Here is a 14,409-nt window from a genome sequence, read left to right on the forward strand (position 1 = left end):
CATGAGGGAGTGATTTGTTTCTGTGAGGAGAATGAGGAAATATTAGGAAAGAAAATACCATTTGTACTGAGGTTAGAAGAGAGAATTCCTGTCCTTTCCTGTCTGTAGCTATGGTTATTATCTAGGAGTGACCTTTTGAGGTCTTTTAAGTTTTACCTTCTTGAAAATATTGGTAACGTTTGCAATTTTAGATAATGCCTTTGGAATTATTCCTTCAAAAACATGGTTATGGCTTCTTATGGGGCACAAAAGTTACTACTTAATCAGCACACATGGGAAGAAGGGGATAAGTGAACGTTCTTGCATCCCTAGGACCTCTCGAATTTATTTCAGCCAAGACCTGCATAGTAACACCTTGAAGTTCTGGGGTTTAGGGCAAATACTTGGAAATCTCTGGATCTGGGATAATTTTTTGCATTGGGAAACACAACAGTGAGAAGTGGCTAGGAAACATGCTGTTATTATGCTTTACCTTAAAAAAAAGCACTGTTTATATTTTTACTTAAATACTTAATTAGACTTGTCAATACTTGTAAATACTTAATTTGGAATATCAACAAGGGTTGACATTTAGTGTTGAATGACTAATTTTTCATCAGAAATACTTAGGTAAAAATATTCCTCTAAATAGCCTCCAGATAAACTCACCGTGGATATTTTTATGTGTGAAAGTAGATTATATAGATAATCTAGATTTATATCGTGAATGATAATTTAAATATAATTTTTCCTGTAGGCCTAAAGATGTTGGAAGACCTAAGGCTGAAGTTGCTGCAGAATTTCTAAATGACAGAGTTCCTAATTGCAATGTAGTTCCGTATCCTTTTGACAAATAAATTACTTAATACGTAACTTTTTGAAGCTTTTTATTATTATTATTATCATTATACAGGAGATGTTTAACATAGAGAATACAGATAAGCAAAAGGAAAATAAGCAGCAACAGTAAGCTTATTACTGTGATACCTGCTGGTAACACTTAGTTTAATGTCCTACCAATCTTTTCCTTTTAAGGTTATATAAATTTTATAAATGTAGCCAGTGCCATCATTTATTTTGCCTTATTGCCCTTAATTTCAGTTTCAGTTGCATATCTCCTCTACTAGACTCTGAGTTCGTAGGTTGGATCCCATTAATCTTTTTTTTAAATAACTTTATTTGATTTTATTATTTATTTTTGGCCGCATTGGGTCTTCGTTGCTGCGCGCGGGCTTTCTCTAGTTGTGAGCGGGGGGCCACTCCTCGCCGTGGTGCGCTGGCTTCTCATTGTGGTGGCCTCTCCCATTGCAGAGCACGGGCTCTAGGCTCGTGGGCTTCCGTAGTTGTGGCTCACGCGCTCTAGAGCACAGGCTCGGCGGTTGTGGCACGTGGGCCCAGCTGCTCTGCAGCACGTGCGATCTTCCCGGACCAGGGCTCGAACCTGTGTCCCCTGCATCAGCAGGCGGATTCTTAACCACTGCACCACCAGGGAAGCCCCCCATTAATCTTCGTGTCACCTTACCATAGCAGGCAAAGTAAAGAGTCAGTATATTATTAGTTAAATGGAAGGTGTGTCAGAGTAAATATATTTTTATAAGAAATATGTTTTAAAAAAGGACTGTTCACACTTTGTTGATTCCCATACCTTTAGATCCAGGAACTTTTAGTATTTTTTTAATTACTATTTTAATTATTTTTTTTTTTTTTGCGGTACGCGGGCCTCTCACAGTTGTGGCCTCTCCTGTTGCGGAGCACAGGCTCCGGACGTGCAGGCTCAGCGGCCATGGCTCACGGGCCCAGCCACTCCGCGGCATGTGGGGTCTTCCCGGAGCGGGGCATGAACCCGTGTCCCCTGCATCGGCCTGCGGACTCTCAACCACTGCGCCACCAGGGAAGCCCGGAACTTTTAGTATTTTATAGAAATTTAGGAAATGGGATTTGTTATGTTGGAAATACCACAGGATACAAAAATCAACATACAAAAATCAATTGTATTTCTCTGTACTAGCAGTGAACACATGGAAAGTGAAATTTAAAATACAGTGCCATCTACAACCACTCATAAAAAGGAGAAATACTTAGGTGTAAACTTAACAAAATAAGTATGGGTCTTGTATGCTGAATACTGCAAAATGCTAATGAAAGAAATCAAAGGAGATCTAAATAATGGAAAGATAGTCTGTGTTCAGGAATTGGATGCTTCAGCATACTAAAGATGTCACTTCTCCCCAAATTTGTTTACAAGTTTAACATAATTTCTATCAAAATTCCTGCAATTTTTTTTGTTTCTCCAGATGGGATTATTCTAAAATTCATAGAGAAGGGCTAAGGAACACCTAAGACAATACTGAGAAAAAATAAAGTCGGAGGAATCACTAGCCAATTTCAAGAGTTATTATATAACTACAATAATCAAGAGTGTGTAGTATTGCCAGAGAGATTGGCACAGATCAGCGGAACAGAATAGAGAAACCAGAAATAGCCATGTGCTAATATGGCCGATTTATACTCGACAAAGGTGCAAAAACAATTCACAGGAGGAAGGATAATCTCTTCGCTAAATTCTGGTGGCAAAAAAATGAATCTCAAACATCAAAATTACAAAAATAAACTCAAAATGGATCATAGATTTAAGTATAAAATATAAAACTGCAGAACTTTGGAAGATAATGTAGGAGAAAAATCTTTGGGACCTAGGGCTTGATGAAGAGTCCTTAGACCACATTAAAATATGATCCATAAAAGAAAAAAAGTGGTAAATTGAAAGTCATCAAAATTGAGAACTTTTACTCTGTGAAGGATCTTGTTAAGAGGATGAACAGATAAGCTACACACTGGGAAATACTTAGGAAGTAGTTATCTGACAAAGGACTCATCAAGACTATATAAAGAACTCTCATAACTCAAAAGTAAAAAATAAACAGTGCCAATAGAAAATGGATAAAAAATATGAAGAGATATTTTGCTAAAAAAGATAACAAAAAGCACATGAAAGATGTTCAGTATCACTGGCTATAAGAAATCCAAATTGATCACAATGAGATATTATTACACACCTATTAGGGTAGCTGAAATGAAAAATAATAATAAATGCTGGCAAAGATACAGAAAAACTGGATTACTTGTACATTGCTGGTGGGAAATATAAAATGGTATAGCCTTCTGGAAAATAGTTTGGCTATTTCTTAAAAATTTGAATATGTACTTTACATACGACTCAACACTTTCATTCCTGGGCATTTACCCTAGAGGAATGAGTACTATGTCTACATAAAAACTTGTTCTCAGATGTTCATAGCAGCTATATTTGCAGTAGCCAAAAACTGGTAACAACCCAAACATCTGTCAGTAGGTGAATTGTTAAACTGTGGTACAGTTAATACCGTATATACAGTACACAATTATTGTACTCAGTACAATAATACTGAGCAGTAAAAGAACTAACTAATGAAATACAGCTTGGTTGGATATCAAGAGCATTATGCTGAATGAAAAATGCCAATCTTAAAACACCATATATTGTATGTTTGCATTTTTATAGCCTTATTCAAACGACAAAATTATGGAGATGGAGAACAAATTAGTGATTGCCAGGGATTAGGCATGGTGGAAGGTATAGGTGTGACTATAAAGGGGTAGCAGGAGGGAGATATTTTTGGTGATGGTATAGTTGTTTATCTTAATTGTGGTGGCTACACACATCTACATGTGTTTAAATGACAGAACTTTACACACACCTTGTACCTGTGTTACATTTGTGGTTTTGATATTGTACTATAGTTAGATATGATGTAACTGTTGGGGGAAACCAGGTGAAAGAAATATGGGACACCTGTGTACTATCTTTGCAAAAATAAAAAGTTTAAAACTGCAAATTCAGGTCCATATAGGGAGAAAGAGGGGGGAAAAAAGTGTGCACACTCTTTGTCTACCCCCATTATTAAGATCTGGGAAACTTTGGGTATTTTGTAGAAATCCAGGAGGTGGGATTTCTTGGTCTGGCTCCTGCGTCTCCAATTTTTGTTCTTCCAGTGTTTGCTCTGGTTCTCTTTTGACCTTTTCTAGCTGTTCTAGCTGCAGCTTATGCCTCTTGTTTGCCTGGCATTCAAAAGGAATAGAGGTCTGAGTGGGTGAAGGCTAGAATTGAATGTATTTTTTATAACTTTATTTGTAGGCCAGAATAAAAAAATCTAGGGCAAACATATGTATTGTCCCTCTTTTCTCCATTTTGCTTTCTAAAATATGTAATGCATGATTTGTTTTAGGGGAGTGTAATTTATATGTTACTAAACAAATTTGCTTCATTTGAAAAATTAAAAAAATTTTTTTAGCATATATATGCTGTTCAGATGTTAACTACTGTGATTCACACCCACAGCCAATTTTGAATGGGGTTCCCTTGGCACCCTCCAGGCTGGGGAAGCCTGCAGATATGGTGTGGGTTGGGTAAAAAGAGAGTCTTGGAAAACTGAGTTAAATGAGGAAGAAAATTCATCTCTCCCCCTCTCCAAGGGAAAAAAACCAATAACAAATCATTAGCACCTGAAAAAGCTATTGGAAACATGTTTTCTAAAAATTAGCTTTGCAGTAACTTTTTTTTTAATTGACCATATCTGACATACAATACTGTATAAACTTAAGGTGTACAATGTGTTAATTTGTGCAGTAAATTAACTTCTAAAATCCCCTTTCTAAATGGGAACTATAATGTGCCTGTTCCCTTCACTAAACAAATGTTTATTGCCTCTCTGCTTGGTGCTGGTGGTTGAAGGTACACATTCTGTTTTCCCAGGGCTTATGGTTTTATATAAGAACTGAAGCAGAGCAGAAAGTGTAACAGAGACACAGTTATAATGATATGGAGGTTTGGAGATGAGAGAAACTACTCTATGTGGTTACGGCAGAGTAGTGTTTAGAAAAAAGGTTTTCCATGGGGTGGGATTGTGTTCATTTTGTCAGATTCCTTGAATTCCCCTGCTTTGAACACTGATGACTTATGTCTTGTTTTAAATATACATTTATAATTTGATCCTTATGGAATTGTTGAATTCATTTTGCAAGTTAAAAATTTAGCAGCTTAAGTTCCTTTACTTATGTTCAGACATTTCAACAAGATTCAGGATTTTAACGACACTTTCTATCGACGTAAGTTTTCCACTTGAAATTAAATTCTCACTAAATTCTTATTATTTTTTAGTTGCTGTCTGTTTGAAGATTGCTAGCTATTTGAAGCCTGTTTCTTTATTTGCTTTCATTTCTTGGTGTTGGCTTTTCAGGAATGTTGTTGACTGAAAAGAGAATGGCACTGTTTTAATTCTTAGTTGGCACCATTAGGTGCATTTTTATCTGCTCTCTTGAGTAAGGATTACTCAAGGAGTAGAAGCTGTGTGTGTTTGTTTTATAATGAAAAATGGTTTTTTGTTTGTTTCTTAGAAATTGTGACTTATTTCGTGCAGCAGCATTTTAAAAAACTTAACTTGCATTTTTTTTCTCGTAGAATTTCATATAATTGTATGTGGACTGGATTCTGTCATAGCCAGAAGATGGATAAATGGCATGCTGGTAAAGACTTAGTGTTTTTACAGTTCTCTGAAGTTCTTCCTGCTGCTCTTAACGTACTAAAAATGAGACTTCTGTGTCATATTTTTGAAAAATCAGAGTTTATGCAGTTTTCAGTAATAGGTGTAGTTCACTGTTTATTGCCAGTCATTAGTTTTCAGGTGAGGATGTAAATTGCTACTAATGTAATCCCTTGGTTTGTTATATTATTACTCAATAATGTGATTGATTTACAGAATTACTAGATAGCATTTCCCTTTTTTTGAATTCTTATCCCCCTCTCCTTATAAGCCCTTCAAATAATTTTCCTAGATATCTCTTCTAAATTATGAAGATGGTGTATTAGATCCAAGCTCCATTGTCCCTTTGATAGATGGGGGGACAGAAGGTTTTAAAGGAAATGCCCGGGTGATTCTGCCTGGAATGACTGCTTGTGTTGAATGCACACTGGAACTGTACCCACCACAGGTAATCACAAAAGCACCCACATCTGTTTTATAGTATCTTGGGGTAGAATAAGGATTGAATTATTAAGACTAGTCAATATTTAGGATTTTTTTAAAAATTTATTTATTTTTAGCTGCATTTGGTCTTTGTTGCTGCGTGCGGGCTTTCTCTAGTTGTCCTGAGTGGGGGCTACTCTTCGTGCGGTGCACGGGCTTCTCAGTGTGGTGGCTTCTCTTGTTGAGGAGCACGGGCTCTAGGTGCACAGGCTTCAGTAGTTGTGGCACGTGGGCTCAGTAGTTGTGGCACGTGGGCTCAGTAGTTGTGGCTTGTGGGCTCTAGAGCGCAGGCTCAGTAGTTGTGGCGCACGGGCTTAGTTGCTCTGCGGCACGTGGGATCTTCCCAGACCAGGGCTCGAACCCGTGTCCTCTGCATTGGAAGGTGGATTCTTAACCACTGTGCCACCAGGGAAGCCCTAAGATTTTTAATTAGGGGTCCACGGTGCCACCAGGGAAGCCCTAGGATTTTTAATTAGGGGTAACCATATTTTAAAAATCATGCTAAGAAGAAAGATGATAAAATATGAAATTTTGCTCTGTTTGAGGCAAGATATAATATAGACTGAATATCATCATTTTGATACTGTTCTCATAACTCATTTGTATTATTTTTTTATTTGGAGAGTAGAGATCAAGAGATCAATTACAAAGTTATATGTTGGGATAGAGCTGTAATCTATTTTCTTTGGTCTTTGCCTGTATTGTTTCAGGGAGATAAAGATACCAGGGATAAGAATGATATTTCTAAAGATGGGGCTCTTTAATTTACATACCCACTTTAAAGGACATTTAGAATTTTGATTTATAAATATAAATAACTTTATTAGTATCTACTTGGAATTGATTTAATTGTGAATTTATTTTTATTTTGGCTAATTTTATATCTTCAGATATGAGTATTAGGTAAACATAATAGAGTACTCATATTTGAGAATTTATTCAGCCCTTCCTTCCCATGTTCTAACAAAGCTTAAATTTATATACTTTGTAAATATAGGGCAAACCTATTGTTTTAGGCAGATCAACTTAAGTGAAGTGACTCAGATCCTCTGTGTTAGTTTCAGAAGCATTCTTAATGATATAAAATGTTTTCTTTCTGTAAGTAGAAGGCTAGGATGAATTATAAGAAAGTGTTACAAACTAGATCATAACTAGAAGTTACATTTTAAAGTAATTTCTTGTTTAAAATCCACTAAAAAAGGCAAACTGTGGTTTTAGGTTAATTTTCCTATGTGCACCATTGCATCGATGCCCAGGCTACCAGAACACTGTATTGAATATGTAAGGATATTGCAGTGGCCTAAGGAGCAGCCTTTTGGAGGTAATAAACCTAATTTCATAATCCAGAATTACATAAAATGTTTGTCTATATGATTTATTTGGATAATTATATTAAAAATAAGTTGATTTATGTTTACATGTTTCTGTCTTCCCTTCCTTTTTTTCTCCTCTGACAGAAGGGGTTCCATTAGACGGCGATGATCCTGATCATATTCAGTGGATTTTCCAAAAATCCCTGGAGAGAGCATCACAATATAACATTAGGGGTATTACGTATAGACTCACTCAAGGTAAGTTAGTGAATTGTCGTATATTATGATCTTAGGATGATCCCTTTTTCAGGAGGTGGGATGCCTTGGGGGAAATAATTGATATGATTTCAGATAGTACTATCCATTTGGGATTCAGTAAAGGTGCCCCAAATTTGGTAGGAGGGAACTGAGTGTACTAGAATCCATACTACTACTTAACTAGAAGGAATTTAATAAAATCATTGAATCTTATTTACTTAGGGTTGGAAGAGGCCCTAAATCATCCAGGTCGAGCCATTTATTCACTTCATCTTTTGCTGAAGAGCAATTTATCCCTTCCTGGGGCAGTCTATTTCACATTTGGACAGTGTTGTTAAGACAATTCTTCTGTACATTGAGCAGAAATCTCCATCTTTAGTGTGGTCTGAGTATTGTCCCAGAGTATGCCACATATACATTTAATTCTCTTTTAAGTAATAGCCCTTAATGTATTGAACCCGCCAAATCACTATCACTCCCATCAACCTTCCTAGTTCCTTTAACCCTTTGACAAGTTTCATGACTCAAGTTCCCATCATGTTTTTTTCTAACCATATTTTAGTTATCCATACTTCTCTTAACTATCCAGGTGAGAATGCAGTGCCCTAGGATGGGTCGTATGATAAACTTCTGATCATTGATGCAATCTTAGAGGAGAGCAGACTTTTTTAGTTTTTGTTGTTGTTTACATTGATGCTCTACTTTTGATTCTTTCGGGTTACTGCCTGTTAAAAGCTGGAAGTTTTCTCCACATATACAATTGCTAAGCCACATCTCCCTATTACAGATTTGGCAGTTATGGCGGGTGGTAGTTTTTTCTTTTATACTCAAGTATAGGTCCTTACAAGTTTATTCTTAAATTCAACTGGCTTTTCTCTCTTTATATATGTATATTCTTTTATGCCTGCCAACTTGTGTATTTTTAGCTTCATATCACTTGTTGTTTTGATAATCATATCCTTTATCTCTTTTCCAAATAATTAATTAAAAATTTTAACAAGACTAAACTAGCTGAGAACAGACATCTGAATCATACTTCTGGTCAGGCCCTTTTAGATTTATCTCCTTCTGTTGATCATAGCTTCTTGAGTACCTCACGTTTGTCTTGTTCACAAGGATGTCATGAAAGGCCTTTCCAGATGCTCTCCAGAAGCCTATCCTCCACATTTCCTTGGGTTGCAAAGCTAGTCACAGTAACTAAGTCTTGTGACTTGTCTCAATGAACAATTATAATGCTCAGTTTTAGTGATCACTGTTTCCTAATGTAGATACTCTCAGTTCACCCTTCCTAGAATTTTGTCCAAGATCATCAAGTTCACCAGAAAGAGCTTTGTCTTTGTGAAAATATGCCATTTCTCTCCTGTGATTATTTCCTTATGTTTACTAATGTTCTGGTTTGTCATTTGAAAATTCCATTCTTATACACTCCTTGTTGCTCTTATACACTCCTTGTTCCCCTCCTCTGACCTGCTTTGATCCCAAGCCTGATCCCACCTTAGAGCTTCAATACTCCTGATCCTAACACCTGGAATGCTCTTCCTTGGATTCCCCTTAGGGTTGGCTGCTTATCCCTCAGGTATGAACTGCACCATTTCCTGATCATTCAACTGAAAATGACTTGTAAGCCATTCGCTATTTTACCTTTTCATAATTGCTCAGAACTAATGGTAGCCTTGTTTTTCTATGCGAAGAATATTTCATACTTACACTCTAATTCATCCCTGTTCTGGGGGCCTTTGCCCTTGGTGTTTACTCTACAGAATTGCTCTTTCCCCAGGTCATTGCATGGCTGGGTCTTTCTCATGGTTTAGATTTCAGCTCACATTATCACCTCCCCAAGGAGGTCTTCCCTGACCATCCAGTCTAATGGACTCCTCCATCACTGTAAGAGCAGATAATTTTTTTTTACTGCTCCTCTGTTCAGCACCTAGAACAGTGTCTGGCATATAGTGTACATTTATTTGCTAATTGTTTGAATTAAAAAATGAATTCTCTTTGTCCTGATCAGGAACTATATAAACTCATTTCAATATGTAGTCTCAATTATCCTTCTATACCTTTTAGCAAGGCTTGGCGTGTACTTACTTCTCAGCCTGAGGATGGAGGGCCTTGACAGGGAGTACAGAAGCCAAATTGGAAGTGAAGTCCAGATTTTTTGAAAAGGGGTGGGGGACAGGGGCGTATCTTTATCATTTTCACATTGCTTTTATTGGACAGCGTCTCTTCAACTCCTCCCTGTTTGTGACTACCTGTTCCTCCTTCCAGTACGTCCTGCTCTATGTGGTTCACTGGAGAGCTTCCAGTAATCATGAGGTTAGCTCCTCCCTATTTCTTCTTTCAGAATTAACTTTTTAAAACAGCTTTCCAAACTTAACTGCCTTCCTTTCACGCCTTCTTAGATATTTCCCTTTTTTTGAAGTTTTTAAAACCTGCCTACACCTGAAGTCTTGGGAACACATCTTTCAGGGCTGTCTCACACTCTAAGATAATATGGCTACTTTTCTCTGAATTTTTGCTTTTCTAAAATGAACAGTACAAATATAGTTACAGAATGTTTATTTTGTACTTAAAAAAAAATGGTTTAAGGTGGCGCTTTGTTCATTCCTAATTTGTGGATACTGATATGAAAAAAGTGGGGTAGAAATAGAGAACTACGTTTAATATTTTGTGTAGTCCATATTGTAGAGTGAAACAAAATGATTAGGCACAGTTTTTGTTTGTTTTAAATTTTTGTGAATAGAACAGCTAAAACTATTAGATGAGGAAAAATTAGGTAACTGTTATTCTCCTACTTTATTTTACTCAAAGCTTACTGAGTATAGTATAGTATACTGTATCGGTTAAAGTTATGCACTTTAGGGCAGAGCTGGGTTCATATACCACCCCTATCACTTATGAGGTGTATAGCTGTGGATGTTGTTAATTTCTCTCAACCTCATTTTCCTTATTTTAAAAATCAGAGTGATAAGACTAACATGATGTTATAAAAATTCTGTAATATTTTATTTAATCTTCATACTGCTCCTGGAACAAAATAAACACTCTAATTTTTAGCAGTTATTAATATATTATTGTCTCATCTTTATATGAAACAGTGTGAAGAATTTACTATTCTTTCCTCCTGTAACTTGCTTAAGATTCTGAACGTGACAGAAAATAATGTGAATGTGAAAGAAGGTTGTTTCATTGTTAAGCTTAAGTCTATTTTCTGACCTGAAAGCCCGAAAAATCAAGTTATGGAAAATGATATTAAATAATCATATTGTCTAATTTAAGATACCTACTTTTTAAAAGAAATGACCACATTTTAATCAGTATATTTTTTCAGGGGTAGTAAAACGAATCATTCCTGCAGTAGCTTCCACAAATGCAGTCATTGCAGGTGAGGAAAAATGGCCACTACTTAATTTTGTTTTCTTTCCTTCAGGTTTTGATTCAATACCTAAATTGATATTTCTTCAGCTACTTGATCTCAGAAAACTGGTGTTCTGGGAATTTGATTATCTTCTTGGGTGGATGGTGGTATAATCAAGCTGCCCCCAAAACCACAAAACAAGCTATTGGACCCTTTATATATTTTTTCTTACATTATATCATAGATAAAGTGCTCTGTAATAAGGGGACATTTTAGTGCCATTTCTTTGTAATCAGTGTTAACAGGCTGCACGGTAATCTGAAGAAGAGGGAGAAAAACATGAGGTGGTACTCTATCATTTGGAGTATATAAAACAAATATAAAATGTTACTTTCTCAGTTTTTACAAATAAGAGTGTTTATGTATGTATTTTTCTGTCTACTTATTTTGTAATCAATAACCTTGTAAATTTATCTGTACTGATTTATAACTGACTTTTTAAAAACTTCTAATTTTAAATGTCTAATTTTCATTGAGTTAAAGCACCTTTATTTTCTCTCCACTTTAGCTGTGTGTGCCACTGAGGTTTTTAAAATAGCCACAAGGTAATGGATTTCATTTTTAATATATTTGTAAATCTGTGTTTTGATCTGGCTCAATTACATAAGAATGAACATTTTTTCATTACAGTGCATATATTCCCCTTAATAATTACTTGGTATTCAATGATGTAGATGGACTGTACACGTACACATTTGAAGCAGAGAGAAAGGTTAGTAATAGTATACTAATGAAAACTTTTTTTTTTTTTTTTTTTTTGCGGTACACGGGCCTCTCACTGTTGTGGCCTCTCCTGTTGCGGAGCACAGGCTCCGGACGTGCAGGCTCAGTGGCCATGGCTCACGGGCATAGCCGCTTCGCGGCATGTGGGATCTTCCCAGACTGGGGCACAAACCCGTGTTCCCTGCATCGGCAGGCGGACTCTCAACCACTGCGCTGCCAGGGAAGCCCGTGAAAACTTTTTTGATCATGCATATTTTTATTTTTATTTATTTATTTATTATTTTAAAAAATTTATTTATCTTTGGCTGTGTTGGGTCTTCATTGCTGTGCGCGGGCCTTCTCTAGTTGCCACAAGTGGGAGGTACTCTTCGTTGCAGTGTGTGGGCCTCTCATTGTGCTGGCTTCTCTTGTTGCAGAGCACAGGTTCTAGGCACGTGGGCTTCAGTAGTTGTGGCGCGTGGGCTCAGTAGTTGTGGCTCACGGGCTTAGTTGCTCCGCTCTGCGGCATGTGAGACTTCCCGGACGAGGGCTCAAAACCATGTCCCCTGCATTGGCAGGCGGGTTCTTAACCACTGTGCCACCAGGGAAGTCCCTGATTTTTAAATATTAATTACTGGCTGGAAATGTGAATGAAATTGCCCACACCCTTTCTAAGTATTTTCTAACTTCCAGAACCCTACTTACTGATATATCTTTTGTAATACTGTATCCTGAAATAAATACTGTATAGCAAAATAATTTAGGAAAAATGGCCCTTTAGGAAAAGCAGGTTTTAAAACATAAAAATTTGTTCATAGGGAATATGCATGATTATTAAAACAACTTGATTTTCATTTCCTCATTATAAAGAGACTGTTATTGGTACATGTGCCACTGTGATTTGTGTTTTATTTTATATCTAGGAAAACTGCCCAGCTTGTAGCCAGCTTCCTCAAAACATTCAGTTTTCTCCATCAGCTAAACTGCAGGAGGTTTTGGATTATCTAACCAATAGTGCTTCTCTGTAAGTGTTCAAGACTTTTGTTATGTTGTAGAAGAATTTTTGTGACTTTAAAAACTAGGATTGTTTTTTAAAAAGTGATCTTTGACTTTGTTTTTCTTATAATTTAGGCAGATGAAATCTCCAGCTATCACAGCCACATTAGAGGGAAAAAATAGAACACTTTACTTACAGGTGATCAGTGTTCAGTTTTTATTTTTTTCCACAAAATTATATTAAAAGTTTAATTTCACTTAATGTGCTTTACATTATTGTTTTCTAGTCAGTAACCTCTATTGAAGAACGAACAAGGCCAAATCTCTCCAAGACATTGAAAGGTATTTTAAATGAGTATATTTACTAATACTAATCAATTTCTTCTTTTTCTTTTCCAGTAAAAGTAATAAATGCCTTTTCTAGATTTGCTTTTAATGCTTTTAAATGGTGCTACCATCCTACTTATATCTTTAGCAACATTAATAGAGTTTATTGCTCTTTTAGTAGAATATTAAAAAATCTCTAGGAAATCACATATAATACTACCTTGATTAAATAAAGAGAACTGGATTTTGATCTTTATCTAGCCCAGGATTCTTTATAGTTTAGTTTGTATATGTGTGTATTACCTATTTTGTTGAGTTTTTTTGCTTCGGTTAATTGTATATTTTTTCTTTTAGAATTGGGACTCGTTGATGGGCAAGAACTGGCAGTTGCTGATGTCACTACACCACAGACTGTACTGTTCAAACTTCATTTTACTTCTTAAGGAAAGGAAATCTGCACATAATAGAAAACTCATGAAAATATTATACTTCTTGGATGATAAGAAATTTAATAGATATCATTTTTAGCATTAGTGTTGCTGGAATTTGATTTTTTTTTTATAATGAGCCACTGTTTTTTAACTTTGTAACTTTCCCTTGAAGACAGAATTTCGGGGTTGGTGCTTGTCAGCATTTTCATTAGTAATATGGAAAATGGTGCCTGGAGAGAGAGACTATGAGCAAATGTATTGCTTCTTTTAGAGGAGGAGGCAAATGCCCTCTTGTATATGAATTTTGTTATGGTCAAAGAATGCATTCTTCAGTTTTCATTTGAGCACCCACATATACAAAATATGTCCCTTTTAAAAAATAAGAAAATTAAGTTTTAAATAACATTAAATACTACAGCCTGACGTCTAGAGCATATTGAACATAGCCTACTTCTTGCTTGATCTAATATTCACTTAATTGTGGCTGTCCAAATGGATACTATTGCAAAAGTTATCTTGTCCGTAATAATTTGTAAATGGTGTTATAGCTGAATACCTGTGCATGGAAATGGGAAGTATTTTCGTGTGTTTACTTGCAGTGCCATAGAGGCCAGTATGCCCAACATTAAAGCCAAGACATGGATGTTAAAAGAGTTTAATGTTTAAACAGTTATCACTGATGCTTTCACACTATTTATTAATAAAATCATATATTGTCTATTTTTCTCACTGAAATTTTTTAAAGTATATTAAGGATAGTAAGTAGTTCTGTAGTAAGGTAGAAATAATTTTTAAATATGTAGCAGATTTACTAATAGGAAAATTTTATGGTACTTGAATTAATATTTTAGCCACAATAAGTATCTACTGATTTAATTTTCTCTAACATAAGGTAATGAAATGGAATGACTCTATTTTTATATTAA

The 14,409-nt window shown here is 35.9% G+C and overlaps 1 protein-coding gene across 3 annotated transcripts in view; it reads left to right on the forward strand.

Annotated features, from left to right (window-relative positions):
• The window catches only part of UBA3 (ubiquitin like modifier activating enzyme 3), a gene marked incomplete at its 5' end in the record, with an annotated part of 28,324 nt that extends 14,142 nt beyond the window's left edge, over positions 1-14,182 (forward strand). For all 3 annotated transcript variants that reach the window (XM_082849082.1, XM_082849083.1, XM_082849081.1), the window contains 13 exons: positions 737-817; positions 5,081-5,124; positions 5,477-5,541; positions 5,851-6,006; positions 7,260-7,362; positions 7,499-7,612; positions 10,941-10,994; positions 11,536-11,572; positions 11,658-11,739; positions 12,653-12,753; positions 12,861-12,924; positions 13,013-13,067; positions 13,407-14,182. In XM_082849082.1, coding sequence (XP_082705208.1) covers positions 737-817; positions 5,081-5,124; positions 5,477-5,541; positions 5,851-6,006; positions 7,260-7,362; positions 7,499-7,612; positions 10,941-10,994; positions 11,536-11,572; positions 11,658-11,739; positions 12,653-12,753; positions 12,861-12,924; positions 13,013-13,067; positions 13,407-13,495 — 1,045 coding nt within the window. In that variant the 3' untranslated portion in view covers positions 13,496-14,182. The remainder of the gene's footprint in view (positions 1-736; positions 818-5,080; positions 5,125-5,476; positions 5,542-5,850; positions 6,007-7,259; positions 7,363-7,498; positions 7,613-10,940; positions 10,995-11,535; positions 11,573-11,657; positions 11,740-12,652; positions 12,754-12,860; positions 12,925-13,012; positions 13,068-13,406) is intronic.
• Positions 14,183-14,409: the final 227 nt, after the last annotated feature.

This window comes from Leucopleurus acutus, assembly GCF_964270905.1.
Source record: "Leucopleurus acutus genome assembly, chromosome: 10".
NCBI lineage: Eukaryota > Metazoa > Chordata > Mammalia > Artiodactyla > Delphinidae > Leucopleurus > Leucopleurus acutus.